The 18,636-nt window shown below is 51.3% G+C and overlaps 11 protein-coding genes across 11 annotated transcripts; 3 read left to right on the forward strand and 8 right to left on the reverse strand.

Moving 5' to 3' along the window:
• Nucleotides 1-772: 772 nt before the first annotated feature.
• Nucleotides 773-2,886, reverse strand: PV05_05367 (uncharacterized protein). The gene is made up of 2 exons (XM_013461861.1): nucleotides 2,406-2,886; nucleotides 773-2,348 (listed from the first exon to the last, which is right to left on the reverse strand). The coding sequence occupies exons 1-2, from the start codon at nucleotides 2,784-2,786 to the stop codon at nucleotides 1,848-1,850; spliced, it is 882 nt and encodes a 293-aa protein (XP_013317315.1). The 5' UTR covers nucleotides 2,787-2,886; the 3' UTR covers nucleotides 773-1,847.
• Nucleotides 2,887-3,970: 1,084 nt separating this feature from the next.
• PV05_05368 (1-(5-phosphoribosyl)-5-[(5-phosphoribosylamino)methylideneamino] imidazole-4-carboxamide isomerase) lies at nucleotides 3,971-4,981 on the forward strand. Its single transcript, XM_013461862.1, has 3 exons — nucleotides 3,971-4,311; nucleotides 4,383-4,569; nucleotides 4,633-4,981. The coding sequence occupies exons 1-3, from the start codon at nucleotides 4,012-4,014 to the stop codon at nucleotides 4,920-4,922; spliced, it is 777 nt and encodes a 258-aa protein (XP_013317316.1). The 5' UTR covers nucleotides 3,971-4,011; the 3' UTR covers nucleotides 4,923-4,981.
• Nucleotides 4,959-5,979, reverse strand: PV05_05369 (uncharacterized protein; the record flags this gene model as incomplete). Its single annotated transcript, XM_013461863.1, has 2 exons — nucleotides 4,959-5,600; nucleotides 5,671-5,979. The coding sequence occupies 2 exons, from the start codon at nucleotides 5,977-5,979 to the stop codon at nucleotides 4,959-4,961; spliced, it is 951 nt and encodes a 316-aa protein (XP_013317317.1).
• Nucleotides 5,980-6,399: 420 nt separating this feature from the next.
• On the reverse strand, nucleotides 6,400-7,310 carry PV05_05370 (uncharacterized protein). Its single transcript, XM_013461864.1, has 3 exons — nucleotides 6,932-7,310; nucleotides 6,723-6,873; nucleotides 6,400-6,671 (listed from the first exon to the last, which is right to left on the reverse strand). The coding sequence occupies exons 1-3, from the start codon at nucleotides 7,114-7,116 to the stop codon at nucleotides 6,633-6,635; spliced, it is 375 nt and encodes a 124-aa protein (XP_013317318.1). The 5' UTR covers nucleotides 7,117-7,310; the 3' UTR covers nucleotides 6,400-6,632.
• PV05_05371 (uncharacterized protein) lies at nucleotides 6,633-8,196 on the reverse strand (the record flags this gene model as incomplete). The annotated part of the gene is made up of 3 exons (XM_013461865.1): nucleotides 6,633-6,671; nucleotides 6,723-6,873; nucleotides 7,856-8,196. 3 exons carry the CDS (start codon nucleotides 8,194-8,196, stop codon nucleotides 6,633-6,635), a joined length of 531 nt encoding a protein of 176 aa, XP_013317319.1.
• Nucleotides 8,197-8,669: 473 nt separating this feature from the next.
• On the reverse strand, nucleotides 8,670-9,536 carry PV05_05372 (uncharacterized protein; the record flags this gene model as incomplete). Its single annotated transcript, XM_013461866.1, has 1 exon — nucleotides 8,670-9,536. The coding sequence occupies one exon, from the start codon at nucleotides 9,534-9,536 to the stop codon at nucleotides 8,670-8,672; it is 867 nt and encodes a 288-aa protein (XP_013317320.1).
• Nucleotides 9,537-10,700: 1,164 nt separating this feature from the next.
• Nucleotides 10,701-11,543, reverse strand: PV05_05373 (uncharacterized protein; the record flags this gene model as incomplete). Its single annotated transcript, XM_013461867.1, has 1 exon — nucleotides 10,701-11,543. One exon carries the CDS (start codon nucleotides 11,541-11,543, stop codon nucleotides 10,701-10,703), a length of 843 nt encoding a protein of 280 aa, XP_013317321.1.
• Nucleotides 11,544-13,099: 1,556 nt separating this feature from the next.
• On the forward strand, nucleotides 13,100-14,139 carry PV05_05374 (uncharacterized protein). The gene is made up of 3 exons (XM_013461868.1): nucleotides 13,100-13,248; nucleotides 13,302-13,666; nucleotides 13,717-14,139. The coding sequence occupies exons 1-2, from the start codon at nucleotides 13,192-13,194 to the stop codon at nucleotides 13,557-13,559; spliced, it is 315 nt and encodes a 104-aa protein (XP_013317322.1). The 5' UTR covers nucleotides 13,100-13,191; the 3' UTR covers nucleotides 13,560-13,666; nucleotides 13,717-14,139.
• Nucleotides 13,922-15,048, reverse strand: PV05_05375 (uncharacterized protein). The gene is made up of 2 exons (XM_013461869.1): nucleotides 14,425-15,048; nucleotides 13,922-14,365 (listed from the first exon to the last, which is right to left on the reverse strand). The coding sequence occupies exons 1-2, from the start codon at nucleotides 14,591-14,593 to the stop codon at nucleotides 14,124-14,126; spliced, it is 411 nt and encodes a 136-aa protein (XP_013317323.1). The 5' UTR covers nucleotides 14,594-15,048; the 3' UTR covers nucleotides 13,922-14,123.
• A 43-nt stretch (nucleotides 15,049-15,091) lies between these two features.
• PV05_05376 (uncharacterized protein) lies at nucleotides 15,092-16,228 on the reverse strand. Its single transcript, XM_013461870.1, has 2 exons — nucleotides 15,957-16,228; nucleotides 15,092-15,903 (listed from the first exon to the last, which is right to left on the reverse strand). Exons 1-2 carry the CDS (start codon nucleotides 16,157-16,159, stop codon nucleotides 15,537-15,539), a joined length of 570 nt encoding a protein of 189 aa, XP_013317324.1. The 5' UTR covers nucleotides 16,160-16,228; the 3' UTR covers nucleotides 15,092-15,536.
• Nucleotides 16,229-16,392: 164 nt separating this feature from the next.
• PV05_05377 (uncharacterized protein) lies at nucleotides 16,393-18,186 on the forward strand. Its single transcript, XM_013461871.1, has one exon. The coding sequence runs from the start codon at nucleotides 16,532-16,534 to the stop codon at nucleotides 17,882-17,884; it is 1,353 nt and encodes a 450-aa protein (XP_013317325.1). The 5' UTR covers nucleotides 16,393-16,531; the 3' UTR covers nucleotides 17,885-18,186.
• Nucleotides 18,187-18,636: the final 450 nt, after the last annotated feature.

An 18,636-nucleotide genomic window follows, 5' to 3' on the forward strand; every position in this document is an offset into this window, starting at 1 on the left:
CCATATCCGTATACGAGTAGCATATAGCTGCAGTCGCTTCTAGCCACCTGTTGCACCCGGACCAACTCCGTATCCTAGCAGAATACAGCATGTACTCCGAAGTCAACAAGGGTTCATTTGACGGATGCCCCTTTTCTTTTGGACACCCCGAACCAGGATATCACCAGTGACTTTGACACCAAGACCCGCAATTGCATAAGCGTAATTGACTGCGCGACACTGGCTTGATGCAGACACAGATTTTTCCCTGTAATAAATCCAATCATATTGCTGAAATATTAGCGAATGAGGCAACTGCTCACGATTGTTCAGCTCGTAGGGGGTATGGAAATCCTCTCGTATATACGTGGTGGTGAAGGGCTGGCGCAAAAGCACGGCAGAAATCCCCAAGTGATTGCGGCGGTAACAGTAAGGGTCGAGAAAGGGCGGACAAATCGCCGTTCAGCACACGTGATGGAAGGACCATCGCGAACCTGCGGGTTTGTCTTCGTCCCCTATCACAAGCTTTGCAGCATGTCTCTTCCTCCATAGTCACAGTGATCCCCACAACCGTACTAGAATGACTACCGTTCGCACTGTTGCTCGCCTCGCACATTGGCGAGAGACGAACCTCTCAAGCCTCCAATAACTGCACAGAAGGGTCCGCAAATAGCCCTGTCGCAGCCTCAAGGGTTGCGATGGCTCTTCGATTGGTGCGCGAGTTCGGACTGGCGCGCTTGCCTCAGCGACAGTTTCATGTCTTGGATGTCAGAAGAACAGCGAGAAGTAAGGACTCCTTGCGGCAGGTCGATGATCAGTGTGCCTCTTCGAGGGATTGGTCTCTCCAGAATCTGCAATGCACGCGCCACGCCCTAAGTCAACAAGATGGCGCTACGTTTCAGATATTTATTCCTTCTGCGGCCGCATTGGTCGGGACTGGTCAACGTTGACTCCTGTCTGCACAGATGTCACCGCATTTTGAGATGTCCCTATTTCTCCGTGAGAAGCATGATTGGGCCATCGAGCTCGTACAAGCAAATGTACGGCAAAGATGCACATCATTTTTGCATGCGCAGCTGCTCCTCAGCTGCACGAACTGCGCTGCAAGGCTTCACTATCTGTTGGCTCGTTCGTGAACTCTCTAAAGATGGGAACATGCGCCCGCCATCGAGTTGGTCGAGGTGCCCAAAGTATGAAACAAGGCACCACAATCATCACCGTTACTTCCAGTGGCGTAATCGTAACGAGCGCCCATGATCCTGGCAAATCTCCGACAGACCAAGAAATGGCCCGCTCTGTCGTCTATGAGAGAAGGTAGGGTCACGTCGCGGACATACCAAAGCAGTCAACGTCCATCATCACTTACTGTTCTTGGCCACCATGTGAACTCAGCCACCACGGATGAGGCCGAAGCCGACTTATGGTGAGACCTTGAAAACGGAGACGACGTTCAATGTTGACTGGACAGGCTGGCTCGGATATTCTTCCTTGCCACGCTTGCCTAGATCTCCAAGGCTGAGGCAGTGGTGCAACAGTAAGGAATGTTCTTCGCCCAAAGCAGCGCCCGTCAAGATCGGGCGAGGGGTACATGTTTCGAAGTCTCCATGTCCACCAGTGATGATGTCGACATCACTCCGCTCATGACAAATGTGAGTTGGCTCTGCCATGGCGTCGATTAGGCGTGTAGGCCGTTCGGAGGCCTTTCGTCCTGGCCGGACCAGCCCGAAAGCCAGCCGAAAAACCCTGGCAGAATACGAAACACGTCCCTCTGCGTAGCGTCCAGAGTGAAAAGGAGAACAGCAGAGTACGGGCGGCTTGCCATGGACTCCACGTCGTCAACATCATCAATGCCTCAACGAACAGTGGCGCTATCGACGACCCTTCTTTCCGCCACCTCGACCCGGTCCCTGGATGTCGAGGATGTCTGTCCTGCTAAGTTTCAAAGTGCCACCTCGGAATCTGCCCACTGCAGGTACATCGACGCCACGCTCCCTTCGGACAGTCGATCTGGCTTTTCCGGAGGGCTTCTCCAGTATGATACCATTCTCCTTGGCTTCCTTTCTGCGCACTGCCTCGCGGCTTGTCGCCTTTGCCAGGATACCCTTCCTGTGCGATAGGGGCATTTTTTCCTGATGAAACAAAGAGTCTTTGGACCCTAGTGATTGCATTCGCATGTCGACAGCTTTATGTCGCTGTGTTCCAGGTGCCGGTGATGACTTTGCTTGCTCCAATAAGTGGGATTCTTTCAACAAACGTTGGAGATCCAGGTCATGTTTCAAATTCTGCGCTTCGAATGCGTCTTCATCGTCAGCTCCTCTGTCGGATGTTTTGCTTGCCGCCTGCTCTACCTCCTTGGGCGGCTTTGTGCTCTGTTGTCCATGTCAGTGTCTGCCACGAGGGTGTTTTGCCAGCGTACCGCTACTTACCATGAAGGTCTTGTATTGCTGCCGTTGGAATTCAGCATCTTCCCTTTCTTCGAGGAGCGCCCGATGTTCAACTATCTCCACGTTCGCATCTCTGTTCTCTACATCGGAGAGGCCTTCCCACGAAGATTCTTCCTGCGCTGACTCGATTCCGTCGTCCTCGTCCTCTTCCTCGTCTGACAGCGAAGGTGTTGCGGTGTGAGATTCCGATAAGGGCTCGAACGTGGATTCGAAGTATTTGCGAAAGACGTCTCGATCCACATCAGGTGCAGCTGCAGGAGTAGGTTTGTCGTCTGAGGTGCGCTCGCGGTGTCGTGTCACGACTGCGACTTCCCGCTTTCGCTTTCCAAGCACGTCCATTTGCGCCGGCGACCGCGCATACATGTAGAAGTCTGAATCTTAGGCCGCAACGCCTTCGTCCCGAGTGCAACAATTTTCGTCCAGGCGGATGCGCCAACTTTTGGAGTCCGACATTTGTGCCAAGGTCAAATAAAAAATTCATGCGTCAGGTCGTCCGGGGCGCGTCTGGAGAAGCCGCTCCAGTTGAGGCAAGGCGCCCGGGTTATCAGATTGCCGAGGCTAGCAGGCCAAAACAGACCCCAAGTGTACACAGTAAACAAGCACATTCCCAACACTGACCGCTTCCAAGCTTCAAATGCATGTGAGTAAGATACAATCTACCAGAAGAAAGCAACATTCAATCACAGCACTTTATCCGAACGATGGGTAAAGGTTGTGGTGCGGTAAAGGAGAATATTCTAGAGATATCCGCTGTGAATAAAGAGAAATATTCTGAGGCGTAGCGAGACGCAAGAAGTAAACATCTTCATACACGTCTCTCTTTGGCTTGTTGTTATATGAACCCCTAAGTACAGTATGAGAGGCTGACGGCGTGAGCAGGTGATTATGACAGGTTCGTATTCATTCATCCAGTCAAACTTGCCTTCCACCAGATCTCGAGTACGCTGAAGGTGGTCGAAGCCCTTGTATGCACAAATGCAGTCATTGCGCTTCTCTGTCCCTTGATTTCCCTTATATCCTGTCCGTACACTGTAGAGGGCCACAATATGTACATATCTCTGACCCGATGCTGCGGTGCACCCTTCACAAGTGAACCCCGGAGGAAAGACGATTCTGATTTTGGTGTTGTACCGTTGTCTTCTAAAAAAAGGGTGTCGTCAGCGAACATGAGACGAGATGCAAAGTGCGCGACGGATCTGCAAGGACTTACAAGCGTACCGCCTACTCGGCTTCTGTGTTGACCCATATCTAGAACAGATGTAGAGAGGTTAGTCCACAAGCAGAAATGACTGCTCCTTCCCAGAGCTGCACATTTCTCCTCTGTTATGCCTGATACGATGTTCCATATCGTCGATGTGTTGACCAGCCATGTCCACGATTAGAAAATCCCACCGGATTGATCCTCTCTGCAGCATGCACGAGCGTGAAAAAGCTTTGTCACGTGACTGACAAGGCTGTCCTCGGCTAACTTTCTTTCCTTCACCAGCTTCGATTTTTCTCCAGCTCGACATCAAACAAGTCCCAATGCATTTTCACCTTTTCCCATACCATAATCAATGCTTCGCACCAGCGCCTTGTCGCCTACACCATGACCCGGTTTCGCCCTTGCATTGATCTGCATGCTGGCCAAGTCAAGCAAATCGTAGGCGGGACCCTCAGTATACGCGAGTCTGACCTGAAGACGAATTACATCTCGTCCCATCCAGCAGGCTATTTCGCCCAACTATACCGCGATGCGGATCTTCTCGGCGCGCATGTAATCATGCTTGGACCAGGTAATGAGGCCGCTGCGAAGGAGGCACTCGCCGCATGGCCTGGCCATCTGCAGGTCGGAGGTGGCATTACTGATGCCAATGCAAAGGAATGGATCGACGCTGGTGCTGAAAGGGTGAGTCCTGGTTCTCTGCTCTCACTCTTCCTTTATGACTTGGCGGGTGTATGCTGATGTGCAAGCAGTAGGTCATCATAACTTCATTCCTCTTCCCCAACGGCCGGTTCTCGTTGGAACGCTTAAAATCTGTGCTGTCATCCCTGGGTAACGATACGTCCAAACTCGTCATCGATCTCAGCTGCAGACGGAAGGGCGACACATGGTTCGTTGCGATGAACAAGTGGCAGACTATTACGGAAATGGAGATTACCAAAGGTACTTATCTCTGATTCGTCTCTTCCCACTGCCAGCGACTACAGAAACCCTGACCGTAACCAGAAAGCATCTCCATGCTCGAGCCATACTGCTCCGAGTTTCTCATACATGCCGCCGATAATGAAGGTCTCCAACAAGGTATCGACACCGATCTCATCCGCAGGCTGGCCGAGTGGTGCACTATCCCCGTGACATACGCTGGCGGCGCGCGGACAATCGAAGACCTCGACCTTGTGAAACAGTGTAGTGACGGCAAAGTCGACTTGACCATTGGCAGTGCCTTGGACGTGTTCGGTGGCAGTGGCGCCAAACTCGAGGATTGTGTAAAGTGGAATCAGGACAATGCCAATTGAGTATCATCAAAATGTTCACTTTTCCGTGTCCTCATTTCAGGCGACTGAACATGATTGAGTCGTAATTTCAGGGGTATACTCGGTCGCTTCGCAGGCTGTATTACCTTTTTGCAATTTGTCCACGCAGCCTGGAGCAGTTTCTTGGTCTCTGGTCAAAGGTTCATCTACCGTGGCGTCATCCACAGCGAGTCGGTCGGTATCAATAGCGAAAACCCTCCCCACAACTCCGTCTCCGGTCTTTCCGCCATGATTGTCCGACGCGGCCCTATCAGCAGGCTTCCTGACTTTTCTGCGATATCCAAGATACAACGTTCGTTCTTCCGCTTCTGCGCCATCTTCGAGCCGCCTGTCCAGCCGAAATCCACCCTCAACGTCTTCTACGAACTTGCCCCATCTTGCGGCTTGATTGACCTCCAGCTGACACCATACCACCGCATTCTTTGCTACTCTCACGTTCCACTTCCGTCTCTGGTGCATATCCTGACTCGTTTGAACCACACCACGCAGCAGTATGTCCCAGTGTGTCCCATGAACAGATGACGAATCCGCGGCTGCTCCTGGTGCCTGTCCGTCCTTCCGATGATCCAGGACTCGACGATTTCGCCACGTCAAGTACGGAGAGACCTCGTTCCTCTCCCTCCACAACATCATGCTCGCACACAGAGCCTTGATATCCACCTGTATCATCCGTCATTTAGTCATTTAATTGATACCCACTGGAGCCTGGGGCAATCGAAACGAGACATACCTCTGCCGCCGCCGAAGCAACCCTTCCAATCCACCAGTCAATATGAAAACCGATTGTCTGCGGCATCCTTGCCGTCGTTGTGAGTTTGTCCCTCATGTCGCCGGTGGATCTCCATGACGCGCAGTATCTGCCTTGTCCACTGTTGGCATTGTGATTGTCTTCCTGGCGATCCCTGCTCTTCTTCCTTCTACGATGTACTTTCCCTGCATCTGCGGCCTCCAAGAACTCGCAGGATTTGGATGGCGTACCCAGCTCGGGAGCATCGAGGTAAGTCGAAGTGAAAGAACAACGTAAGGGCGGCAGAGGCATATCTGTTGAAAGGTTGGGCAAACATGGCGAGAATGAGCGTTCGAGGACAGTTTCGCCAGGAGATGAGGATGGATCATGTCGACGTGGCATGGCTAATGGATGACTACTGCATTGGTGGGAGTTGCTTGCTCGAGATGATGGCGAGGAATGTTGCCATCCCATTTGATGTTCGACGTTAAACTATACTACGAAGGGTGACTTAGGTAGGCATGATCACTGCGTTAGATTGTGAATGAACTCGTCCACATCTGGATCACCTCGTGCTCGTGCTTTTTGAGATCTACTTCACTCGGGGAAAGTGGAGTTTTGTCTCATCCCACGGGTAGTGAACTGTCCCAGATTCGAAGAGACTATCAAAGACCAAAATTTACTGTGGGAAGAATGGCAGGCATGATGCACATAAAAATACGGGAAAATAGGTGTTTGTTCGTTTGTTCAAGGTATCATTCATGACTACCTAATGAGGTGTCATATGCTCTATTGAGCAAGAGTCGTATGAAATACATGTGTTCCAAGCTCATAAAACCCGCGTATCGTGCCAGGTGTACTCAATGCTCGTTGCATCATGAAAGCCAACCTCATCTCCTCTGTTGAATCGTTCTTAGGTGCTGTTGCAAAGGGATATCATAGGTCGAGGTGACTGAGTGAGATGCTTAGTGGGTAGCAGCCTGCTTATTGCCCTCAGCAGATGCCTGTGACAATGTTAGTGAACGTAAACATCACGAGAATCGTCAAAAACGTACGGAGTTCTTGCTCTCATCAACCTTGTCACCAAGGGCGTCCTTTGCGGCAGAGGCACGGGTTCCGACAGATGCGTCAGAGTCCTTGGCAACGTTCTTGTTGGCCTCTTTGGAAGCACCAGAGGTGGCTTCGTTGACCTTGTCACCAACGTAGCTGGAAGACCAATCAGTATACTTGCAGGCAGCAGGAAGGCTGGGAGTAGAAGACGTACTTGGCGGTGTTCTTGATGGATTCCATTGTGGATGGTAGTGTTGTTTGGTTTGAGGTTTGATTGGAATATGTTTGACTTGAGGATTGTTCGAGATTGTGTGATAGAGAAAGTTGAAGGTGAAATGGGCGAAGAGAGGAGGTACTTATAGGAAGATGTTTGCAGGCAAGTGACAACGGCTCACCCATGGAGTGGTGCTGCCTGCCATGGTGAAGAGAGACAAGTGAATGCCCCGCGTTGTTGGTTATTCCATGTTTAGTCCCCACTAGTTCATTGCCTTCCTACTGTCTGATTGCTTCGAGAGGGAGTAGCCGAGGCAAACCGAGCTCTAATTGACCCTTAGTCTGCTTCAGATTCATTTCGTTCAATTCTTATGACGTTTGTCTGGCCAGGTGACAAGGAGAAAGTACGATTGTGATGGGTCAATGAAGATATGCTGGTGACATCACAGATGAAAGGAGCAACCAATTTGAGCCAATCACATCAAGGTCACAGCCACAACCCTGCACCGATTCGGGTGTGGCGCGAGGACACAACGATCAATCTTGGTGGCTACGTCACGCTAATCCGAAATCTGGAGTTCGGTTCTCTTTTCCGCCCATACAACGATGGTGAGTTCATCATGACGTATCAAGAAAACCTCGTCATTTCCTGGCTTCGCTGTTGTTCAATCTGCTTTCGCCATCGGTGCCCTCGTGTTACACTGCTCGTAACCATGAGGCAGTGTGACGCAAGCTCTCACATGTTCCAAGACCGAGAGACCACGGTTTCCTGGACTGAGACGGCATTTCTCTTGATTCGCATGTTCGGCCGCAGACGGCATTCCCGCGATCGATGAAGCCAAGGGAAAATGAATGCATGTGAAACTGCTACCCCTGATGGTTGTCGGTCCTCGAAAGGCTGTGCGTCGTGATCCTGAGATAGTACCCATCGGGATCTACCAGCCTGAAGTCTTTCAACCCCCAGGGCTGAGAAGCAATGTCCGCATCCAGCGTGCTCCCCTTGCTGACGATGAAGTCTCTTTCTTTCTCCAGATCTTCAACTTCTATTACGATCTCGACACCTTTGTTCGGCCGCCGATAGCTTTCTTTTTCCTCGAATGTCTCTGAGGATGGGGTCTCAACGGCTCCGATGAAGACGTTGTCACGCTTCAGGTAGGCGTAGTTGCTTTCGTGCTTCACCAGTTTGAATTGCAACACATTGGAATAGAAGTCAATCATCCGTCGAAGATTGCTAGGGAATATCTCGATTCTCAATGAGGCTGGCATGATGGACGACCACGCGATGACCAAGTTGGCAGCCTTTCTATCACTGCGTTCTGCTTCCGCATGTAAGGCAGACAGTGTCAAGATTTTTATATCTGCATGCCACTTCCAAGACACACTGAGAGCCGCGTTTCAGCCCTTTCAAAGATGAAGGCTTCGACTTTGTCAGCGAGAAGTTCTAGACCGGTTCCAACGCAACTCTTGGCAATTTTTGACTGAGATAATCTGGGGGAGCTAACCCGGCCTTGTGTATGTCTCGTCCCGATTGGATATCAGCTTGATCTAAAAAATGCATGCCAGAGGGAGTACATGCCGGGCCAAATCCAGCCAGGGAGTGATACTTTCGGTCACGGCGAAGCGGAAGAATGTATGACCCTCAGGAGCAAACCAAAAGGAACAGAAACATCATGTTGTAACTACCCATTGTGTATGAAGCCATCAATGCAAACGCATGTGGATGTCAGGCTATACAGCACTCATATCTTGTTCTCTCCAAGAAAGTCCAACATCAGCTTGCCTATTTCATGAGTATGGCTCTCGACCAGGAAATGTCCACCATCCAGCAAGACAAGTTTCAACTTCTTCACGTCTCTCTTGAACGCCTCAGCACCCGGTGCTGGGAAGATGAAGTCGTTCTTTCCCCAGACAGCTAATACCGGAACCTGGCTCTCACGCAAATAACCCTGAAACTTTGGATAGAGTGTCACATTGCTTCCATAGTCCTTAAACAAGTCGAGCTGAATCTCCTTATTGCCTGGGCGAGACATCAGCGCATAGTCGAGATGGTATGTGGCTGGGTCGTCGATCTTGTCTGCGTCAGGCTCGCCATGCAGGTACTGGCTCTTCGTGGCTTCGAAGGTGAGGACGGCTCCACTGACGGCTTCACGGATTTGTCTCTCTTGTTCGGCGTCAGAGGTCGCCCAGAGCTTGCGCAGAGGATCCCAGAATGAACTTAGCCCTTCTTCGTACGCGTTGCCATTCTGTGAAATGATGGCAGTGATGGCCTCGGGACGTTCGAGCGCGAGGCGGAAGCCGGTAGGTGCTCCATAATCAAAGACATAGACCGCGAATTTGGAGATTTCGAGGGCGTCCAGGAATGAACCAATTGTGGTCGCGATATTAGCGAAGGTATATTTAAAGTTCAGCTCTCCTGGGATTTCGGTGAAGCCGAATCCAGGCAAATCTGGGGCAACGACATGGTATTTCTGGGAGAGTATGGGAATCAGGTTGCGGTATTGGAACGACGATGCTGGAAAGCCGTGCAGCAGCAGGATGGTTGGGTTGGAAGGCGATCCGGCTTCGCGGTAGAAGACGCGGATGCCATTTGGGAGGGTGGTGTACATCTTGCTGAGTGCTCAAGGCGTATGACTTGTCACACAGGTTCTTGTCCTCAACCAAGGATGTGTCGAACTTTTGCTCGCTGGATTGCTTAATACAGGACTCTCGGAGCAGTGGACTTACCTCCTATATATACATCTCTCAGCCGACCTTGGCTTGAATAAAAGCAAATACCTGAGGTCAACGCCCGTCGGCAAATGATACGCGGCCTGCCATTCTCTGGTATAGTCTATCACCTTACTAATCGGTCCGCAGAGCAAGAGCATGCAGGTCCATGCAGTTATAGACTTGGCTGGTGGAAAGGCTCAAGAGGTGACAGGGAAAGACAGGAGCCGCAGACATCCACACGAGCCCGTAAAAGTGCCGTGAATTTCTCAGCTTAACAGCAACAGTTTCCACCCATAAGAAGCAATATTACCGAGATTTGAGTCCTAAAAAAGGCACTGATCGCCCGGCAGGCTCACAGAGGCTTTCTGGGTGAACGGTTACATAATCAGCCAAGTACTTACGCTAACCCAAGTAAAGAAGTACATAACCTGCCGCTTCTCAACTTCCATCTTGCCGTTATATCAATCTTCATCAGCATGAGATCTCCTTGTCTTGCTTACTCTTGACGTAGCGAGGATGTGTGAGGACAAATTCCCGATCTGGTATCGAAACTTGCCTTTTGCGCCAGCATTGACACAAATTCATCATCCAACAGCCCCGAATTCCTGCTGTTTTTAAGCGGAGCCTGCTCGCTGGCCTAGCCCACCGGGTCCACGAGCCTAATGAGAGCACGCGAAGCGTTGTGTGATGGATTCTACACTGCGGAACATGCAGGAGCCTTCCCAGCTTCAGAAAGGGCAAGGACGCGGACGTGGAATAGTGCAATTGGGGGTTCCAGTGTCAGCGCTGCTCTTCGGACTACCGTAACATCGTCTGGAAGGAATGATTCAATCTACTCTTCCTCTAAGCTCACCTGGTACACAAGCGACACTGAGACCACACTTCCCGAACAGTGCTTTTTCGTTCTACATCGTGCGTCGATACCTATCCTTGGAACATGCCATTCGCACCAGACCAGGTTTCGTCTACCCAAATCTCCTCATCACACCCATCCGGTCACTCGAGGCTAGCAAGAGATTGCTCCTCACGCTACTCGACAAGGCTCTCCCACGGGCAAACGTTTACAGTTTATGCCTCTTCTCCCCACTCGCAATCTTTCTAAACTCCTCTTGTGGCGCACCCTTCGCAAACCTCGCCATGCCCTCCATAACCTCGCGGACGCCCTGTGCCTCCAAAGCCTCCAAGAAAGGCCGCCTGATCAACTCCTTGATTTTAATTAGACTCTCCTGATTCAAATGCTCGCCCAACTTGTCCTCAACCTCGTCCAACACCTTCTTCAAGAATCCATCACTATCATTCTGGTCCTTACCCTGGAACACTTTATTCACGAACCCGCATGCCACGAGCTCGTCGCAGGGTATTCTCCTTGACATAATCAGGGCCTCATTCGCCTTCGTCAAGCCCAGTCTCTGCACGAGCCCAATGCTCGCTCCTCCTTCAGCAACCAGCCCTAGCGAGGAGAACGGCGTGAGCAGGAACGTGTGCGGTGCCGCGTATATAAAGTCACAGAAACCCAGCAACGCCGCAGACAGGCCGACGGTCGGCCCGTTGAGCGCGGCGATCAGGATCTTCGGGTGCGTGTAGAAAGACCGCGTGATGTCGAGGTTGTTGCTCACAAACCCCTTCAGAATATCGCTGCGTGCTTGATCTTTGCTGATCCCCGGCCCAACACCGGGCCGTGTCGTTGTGACATTCGCACCAGCCGAGAAGAAGCGGCCTGATCCTGTCAGCACCGTGACGCTGACGTCTGGGTCTTCTGCGATCTCTCGGAGGAGACACGAGACGCGGTAGTAGTAGGGCTGGGTCATGGCATTGAGTTTCTTGGGCTGATTGAGCGTGACAATCGCCACGCGGCCTTGCTTGCGATAGAGGACGGCTTCTTCGGGGGATGCCATGTCGGCCATCGTGAGACTCGGAAGGAGGTATAGGGAAGGTAACGTCAAGCGGTCGAGACAATGGACGGTATTCTTCCTAGCTCGTTAACGTCAAGCAGGAGCAGAGGACAGCGCACAACAAGCACAGGTCAGCAGCTTCGGTTTACAGGAAACTGGGGAAAGAAAAGTCCAAGGAACCCTCGGGTAATCGAGATGCATTGAACTGTACTTGACTGAAGAGTAATCAGTGCGCGAGGCCCTGGAAACTGCGGAGATAGAGTTTCTGGAGAAGAGAAACGCCGCGTTGAACCGAGGTCCAAAGTCCTCGGCGTTCAGCCTTTCTTTTTATCCAGATTCGTCCTCGGCAAGAATAGCCAATCGTAAGGCATACTGTCACTAGCCAGCCTCAGCCTCGTCTACTTTTGAAGAACCGAGTGCTTGCGGTCACCAACATTGCCATGCGAGTGAACATATACGAAACCACAGAAGGCGCTTCTACGGGGTTTGACCCTCAGCGAAAGAAGATACAATGAGAGAGGCTGGATGTCATCTTTAAGCCGTTCGTGACACTTCTTTTGTGGTGCACTGACCGACGGTTTGGGCAATTTCGACGGCAATAGGAGAACACGCCCCGCAATTGAACGCAACATCCTAGACCTGAGCCTTGAGACGAGGAGTATCAGCCGGCACATTGAAGAGATGGTCGAAGTTGAAAGGCCTCACGCGACTGGAGCGGGCTCGTGAGCCCAGCGAGTCGCATGTATGAGAAGATCATTTTGTTCTTGGCTGCGAATGCTTCCTTCAATGCAGCAGAATGAACGAGTGGTAGTTGTTTGCACCCGGGCGTAAGGTGTTCTTCTTGTATGGTACGGTGTGGAACACGATTGCCGCGGTCGACCGCTCGTCTCTTGAATCACGGACGCACACTTGCGTCAATCTCTGAAGAGTGGCGTTAGATGCTGCTGATGTATCATAGGCGTACAAGAGGAAACCGGTAAGCCCCTGGCTTTAGGTCCTGTGCTTGGGCTGGCAGTCCATGGGCTGCACTTCAAAGGTAATGCTTCCGCACTCGTACTGCAAACGACGGGGCATCTCAGCGGACCGCATGAGCAGGAAACATCAGCTACTCAGCGGGCTGGTTTTGAGGATGCCATTGATAACTTGGTCGTTCCTTATTGCTAGGGTAGCGGATGCATTTGCCGCAGAGCGAGCTTGGAGGGACCCCAAGATCATAATTCAGAACCTGGATGACAAGAATTTCTGTTCAGGAGGAGGTCAGGCCATAAGGCTAGCTTGCCTTAGACAGCCATCAGACATGCTGGCAGTTCAAGTACAGGCCTTGTCATACGATTCAATGAACAATTCATGTTATACTCCATCAGTATGTTATTGGTAACAGACCGGTGATGAATGTATTGGGAGGGGCGTGGACGGGTTCCGTCGTGTTCTTGGAAGCGTGATAGGATGCGGAGTACGAAAATAATGAGAGTGGTGGACTGATTCGCGGAGCCTCACCTGCTTGTTGCCAAGCCCGGAATCATGGGCGATGGCGATACAGTCTTCGCCCCTCTGATATTCTAATTGACCATAAATACTCTGAGAGCTTTGATAGCCCTTGCTAAAGTCGAAACAGGTATACCATCAGCCCGAAGAGTGTTCGGACAGGGGTGCCGGTACGATGGTGTTCAACTATATTTTACGGTCCCTCCGCGGGACGAATCTCGAAGTCTTCAAGGTAGGTACCACTCGTTGTCCACGCTCTACCAATGCGGCTCTGACAGTTTGCAGTTCGGCATGTACCTGGCCTTTCCAATAGGGTATATGTACTACTTCGGCACCAACCTGGAAAACCGATTCTCTGTGCCCGGCTTCTGGCCAACACAAGAACAAAGTCACAAGATCCCCTACGAGCGAGAAGAAATCAGAGCCGAGGTGCAGCGAATACAGCAAAAGATGACGGAAATGCGTGCGAGGTTGCCTCTCGAGCAACAGCAGAGGTTGAAGGATCGGGACATGGAAGCACCGGAACAGAATACTAGCGGGTAGGGCTCTGAGCTCCGAAGACCTCCAGCAAGTGTCCAAGTTAGTACGACAGAAAGACAAGGAATCTGTTGCGCGGATTGGAAAGATGAAGGCGGACAGACGAAGAAGAAGCAAGACTGTTTATCACAGTTTGAGAGACCGTTTCTGACGCATTACGAAGGACTTTGAGGAAGGACCTGAACCAGGCCTACATGAGCCGGACGGCCATCGACACACTCATGACCCAGCGTACATTTCGACGCACAGGGGAAATGCCGCTTTGTACACAAGTCCCAGGTCGACGCAGAAGCAACACGTTTGCGCAGCTCTGCGTTATCACGGTGTTGAGAGCAGGAAAATGGGTAACCTCAGTCCACTCAATCATGGGCATTGTCTCCAAATGGGTTGATGGCTACTCTTTGTGGATCGAGGCCAAAACGAAAACAGGCATGGCCGCCGTGCCGCGCTCAGTACATGGTGCAGCTTCGACGGAGTCATGTCGTTGTAATGGATTATATGAAAGCCGATGCTACCAATGTCGCTGCCATACAACTCCTTGTAAAAGAATAACATTAGGGGTATCTCATTTTACAACTCTTTCAACGTGGCTGTAGTCGATTCGACAGAGGCCGCCTTCAATGCTGCTGCAGTGGTCCTCAGGCCATCTGCTATGTAAATGCTCTTGTTCGCTGCTCCTGCTGCCGCTGTCTTGGATGCCAACTCGCCCTGCAGATAGTACCAGACTCGGTTGTAGATGATCAAGACATGGTTGGGAAGATAGTAGTACGCGGCGGTGACGAGAAGAGAGACGAGCATGAAGAGGATGAAGTCTAGAACAACAATGATTAGCTTAGCCCTGCAGTGTCGAGTACCCAATTGCTGTACGTACTGAAAATGAACCGCTCGGTGGGAGTGAGCATGTACAATGAGAAGGTCACCTCATATTGGTACTTTTTCAGGCGCAGCCAGCGGACGAAGGACGACATGGGTGATGTTCTGTTCTCTCTCGTGACTCTCGAATAATCGGACATGGCAAAAGTAAGAGTGGGAGCAGGCATATGGCTGCAAGGAATCTCGACTCGACAGAGGTTGATGGAGAAGTGGTTATGTCTGTCGTTTTCTCAGGATGATTTGTATCGTTGGATTTGGACGAGCTAAAGTCAGATCTAGTTCCACGTCTGAAGCGTATCGAACGTCTAGCGAGTCGACTGTAAACGAGTGACGAGGTGGAAGGCGTATAAAGGAGGACGAGACTCAGCAGCGCGTCTGGCTGAGAGGAAAAAGGTTGTTGAAGATTGAGGCTGGATCTACGGGGCCGCCAGAAGAGGAAAGGAGGCGAGCTGACCGGTGTTCAACAATGAGAAGACAATTATGGACACGGCGGTTGAAATGGAGGCCCAAAGTGCAGTGCAGTGCAGATTTTCCGATTCGATTCCCCGTCGCTTCCTTTCTCGAGCTGCTGCTGGCAACCATGAGGCTGGCCTTTTTTTGCGCCTTATGCTCTTCCCACCACGCGTGGCTCGATACGCGGGTCGGAACTTTTCGACGTGCGATCAGCTCATTCGCGCGGTACGGAGGCAACGCCTATCAGCCCATTTCTTAGCCCCATCGCTCGTCTAATGCTCATAATACAATTCTATTCTCGGACACTCATTGAGGGTTTGTGTGCACCTCGGATGGCCTTCCTCAGATCTTTCAAGAGCCTTGGGATGCAGTATATCGGCCCAGATCGAGTTGAGGTACTCAGTGCTGCCTTTTCCTCTTCTTGTCCTCCTACCTTTCCTCAGGACACTGACGCGAGGTGCCTTGAGTCTTCACCTCTTGCGCCCATCGGATTCCTGTATCCAAAAGTCTACGCGCATAAACTCGACAAGCACAGTAACTCCGGCTCGGATCGGCTGTCATTGTGCCTTCCGGTGTCATCCATGGCGCTCGCATCGTCCAGAGTCGTGAATGCGATATTGTGCTGGTGAAATCGGAGGCCATGCATTGCTCCCAGCTTCAAAAAACATCATCAGGGTCGACCTTGAAACTCTCGCCGTTCTCTCTGACGTGGATTCGGTCCTTGTCTCTGTCCAGAGGCTTTCTCATGTCCAGCGCATCTTCTCCTTCCGTAGACACGCCTGTTGGATCATCCGAGTAATATTTGACCACTGTGCGAAACGTCGAATAGCCCATGCTCTCGTACATTTTGATGGCATTGCGGTTGCTCCTCCTCACGAAAAGATCCACAAACCAGGCATTTTGTTGGTTACATGCCTTTTCAAGAGACTCGCTCAGGAGTTTACCATATCCGAGCCTTCGATACTGAGGTGCTATTGACAGCGCCGTAATATGGCCATGCCATGGTAAGAAATGTGGTGAACCTCTGCGAGAGCTTCCTCAGACCGAGCTCCTGTAGGAAAAATTGAAATGACTTACTGTAGTTGAGCAGGTGATGTTTCAACTTTGCCAATGATATACCCGACTATCTGATCGTGTTCTTCGATGCATTGGAATAAAGAAGGCCATCTCATCAGATATGTCAGGTAAAAATTCAAGTCATAGTTTTCGGTATATGGATCGAGGTTGCATAAATTTAGGTGTAGAAGATCAGAAGGCTGGACTCTCCGAATGATAGGCATCGCAGCTCATATTCAGCCCGACTCGGGTCAAGATCGAAATATCGAGGATAGAGATGCCTGCCAGTGAATGCGATAGTGGACAGTCTAATGTCAGGCACAGTGAAGCCGTCAAAACCCTCGTGTGAAAGTGTGGGGGACTTGGTTGGGTGAATACGAAACGCGCCCCGTCCCGATGGGGGCCAAATACCTGAAGAATCTCGAAGTCGGGCATCGCTTGCGGTCTTCGTAACCAATCTACCTCAACCTCAACCACTTTGTTAGATTATCTGCTTTCTCGAGGACTGCACGCTCATCGCGATGCGTCCTTGCACATGATACGATCATCTCAAACCCTCGACTTCGATTTTTATCAGCCGTCACCTGCATTAGACCATGACAGTGATATCTCCACCAGCCTCCCCCTCGACACCTTCAAGAAAGCGCAAGTCGCTAAGACTGTCCAATGTCGATTCATTATCTCAAGAAGCTTTCACGAGTCCATACACGAGTGGAACAACCAATGGCACGACATACTCGAGACGGTCGTCACGTACATCCCAAACCTCCTACCAGCCACGATCTCCGGTGACACCGCGGCCCATGTCGGCCAAATCCTCTAGACCGCCGTCTTTCTCAGTGCAGCGAAGGCCGAGTCGGACGAGTATACGCAGCGCGAGAAGTATAGAACAGATAGGCGAGAATGGTCTCGGAAATTTGGCCGATGAGCTAGAACAAGCCTGGGACGACGAGGACGAGAGTCAACCGAATTTCCTGGAGGGACTTAGAGAAGGCGATATAGAGCAAGAGCCGTCAGCTATTGGGCTCCAAAGCCCATACGGAATCAACGACATGCACGACTTCGGCTTCGGCATGGTGGTGCAAAGTCCTCACCCAGCGCAGTACGATGTGGCGTCGCCCACACTGCATGTCTTGCCGCAACCCAAAGACCTGCGTTCACCTACGGACACGAGCCGCGGACATGAGAGGCATGAATCTGCCTACGATGGGTCAGATTATGGACCCGAGTCGGACCCCGACGAAGAAGGAGACTTGCTACCCCCAATTCTCAGAAAGCGCATACACGACATCCAGAAGTTGACACGCATGTGCGTCAACCCCGAGGACGCGGTCAGCGAGGGCGGGGGAACCATCAAAAGAACAATTCAAGGCTTGAAAGATCTCGGCCCCCAAGGAAACATTGAGTACGGAGTCACACGGCTGATCACGGCATATACCTCGATGGCATCCCACCGCACGAACAAGACGCGCGATCTTTTCACCCAAAGCCACTCGCTCATGTACGGTGGGATCATGAATCTGCCGGAAGAAATGATCGACCTCCTCCTCGACGAAATCAAGAGTCTCGGCTCGACCGTGCCGTTTCTCAGGCCGCAGAACCCTCTGTTGTCTTTGCAGATCCTCGCCTCGCAAACAGAAGAGCTGAACCACACCCTCCGCTCGCTGACGGACTTACTACAAGAATCCCGACTCGCTGCGAACGCGGCCACCCGGAAACTCAAGTCGGTCCGTGATATGGTCGAGGACATGAACGTCGAAGAGGAGCTGGTGGAGAACAGCATCCTGCTTATCCAGGCCGGCGACTGGGACCGACGGTGTAGAACACGACAGGCCGCGAAGACGTGCCAGGAAGTCTGCGCGGGATTCGCAGATCGTTGGGGTCTGGACGTCAACGTCGACCTGACCGCAAAGCGTAAACCGCCTCAGGAAGTGTCGGTGCGATCTTAGGGCATCTTGTTGGAACATTGCATTGTTCAAAGCGAATTTTTTTTTGGCCCGCGTAATGGTTTTTCATGAGTGGTTACAGCATCGAGTACGCAATTATGGATTTGCTTGACTTGGGTCATCAAGGTATATATAGCACGGGTGCTACTGTTAGAAGGGCGACCCTTGGTAATACTGTCACTGTCCTGTTGCTTACAGTAATGAGAAATACATACAAGGATGAATACCTATGTAGGTACGTGCATGGCACATGTTTAATCGAACTTTGGGTAGTCAGAGCGTGCCAGAGTTACACTTGTTGAGAGATGGCGTCGAGATATAGCAATGGACAAAGGGTCCTCTTCAACATCACGTCCGTATCGATGCCTTTGACTAGGTGAAACGGCACCTTGCTCATCGCCAGCTTCTTCACGACTGGCACCAGGCGTCCTTCGGCTTGCAGGTTGTTTTGACTCCTTCTTTTCTTGTATAAAGTCACGTCTGGCCATCCTCAGGAACCGCAACTGCCAACTGGGACCTCGTCATCTTGATTTCGGTCTGGCTGAAGTCCCAATTTAACACTGATAGATACTTGACATACTTTAGGTCCAGCGAGCCAGAACCTAAGCCGGAGCAAATTGATGGGCCCGATGATCATCTCGTCCAAAACACTTACTGTGGTACTCGTATATTCTCTCACAACAATGCTTGACCAATGCGGATATCAAACCGCCTACCAATTTAATCCCCGACGATCTTTTTCATTGACTGAAATG

The sequence above is a fragment of the Exophiala xenobiotica genome (assembly GCF_000835505.1).
Source record: "Exophiala xenobiotica strain CBS 118157 unplaced genomic scaffold supercont1.3, whole genome shotgun sequence".
NCBI lineage: Eukaryota > Fungi > Ascomycota > Eurotiomycetes > Chaetothyriales > Herpotrichiellaceae > Exophiala > Exophiala xenobiotica.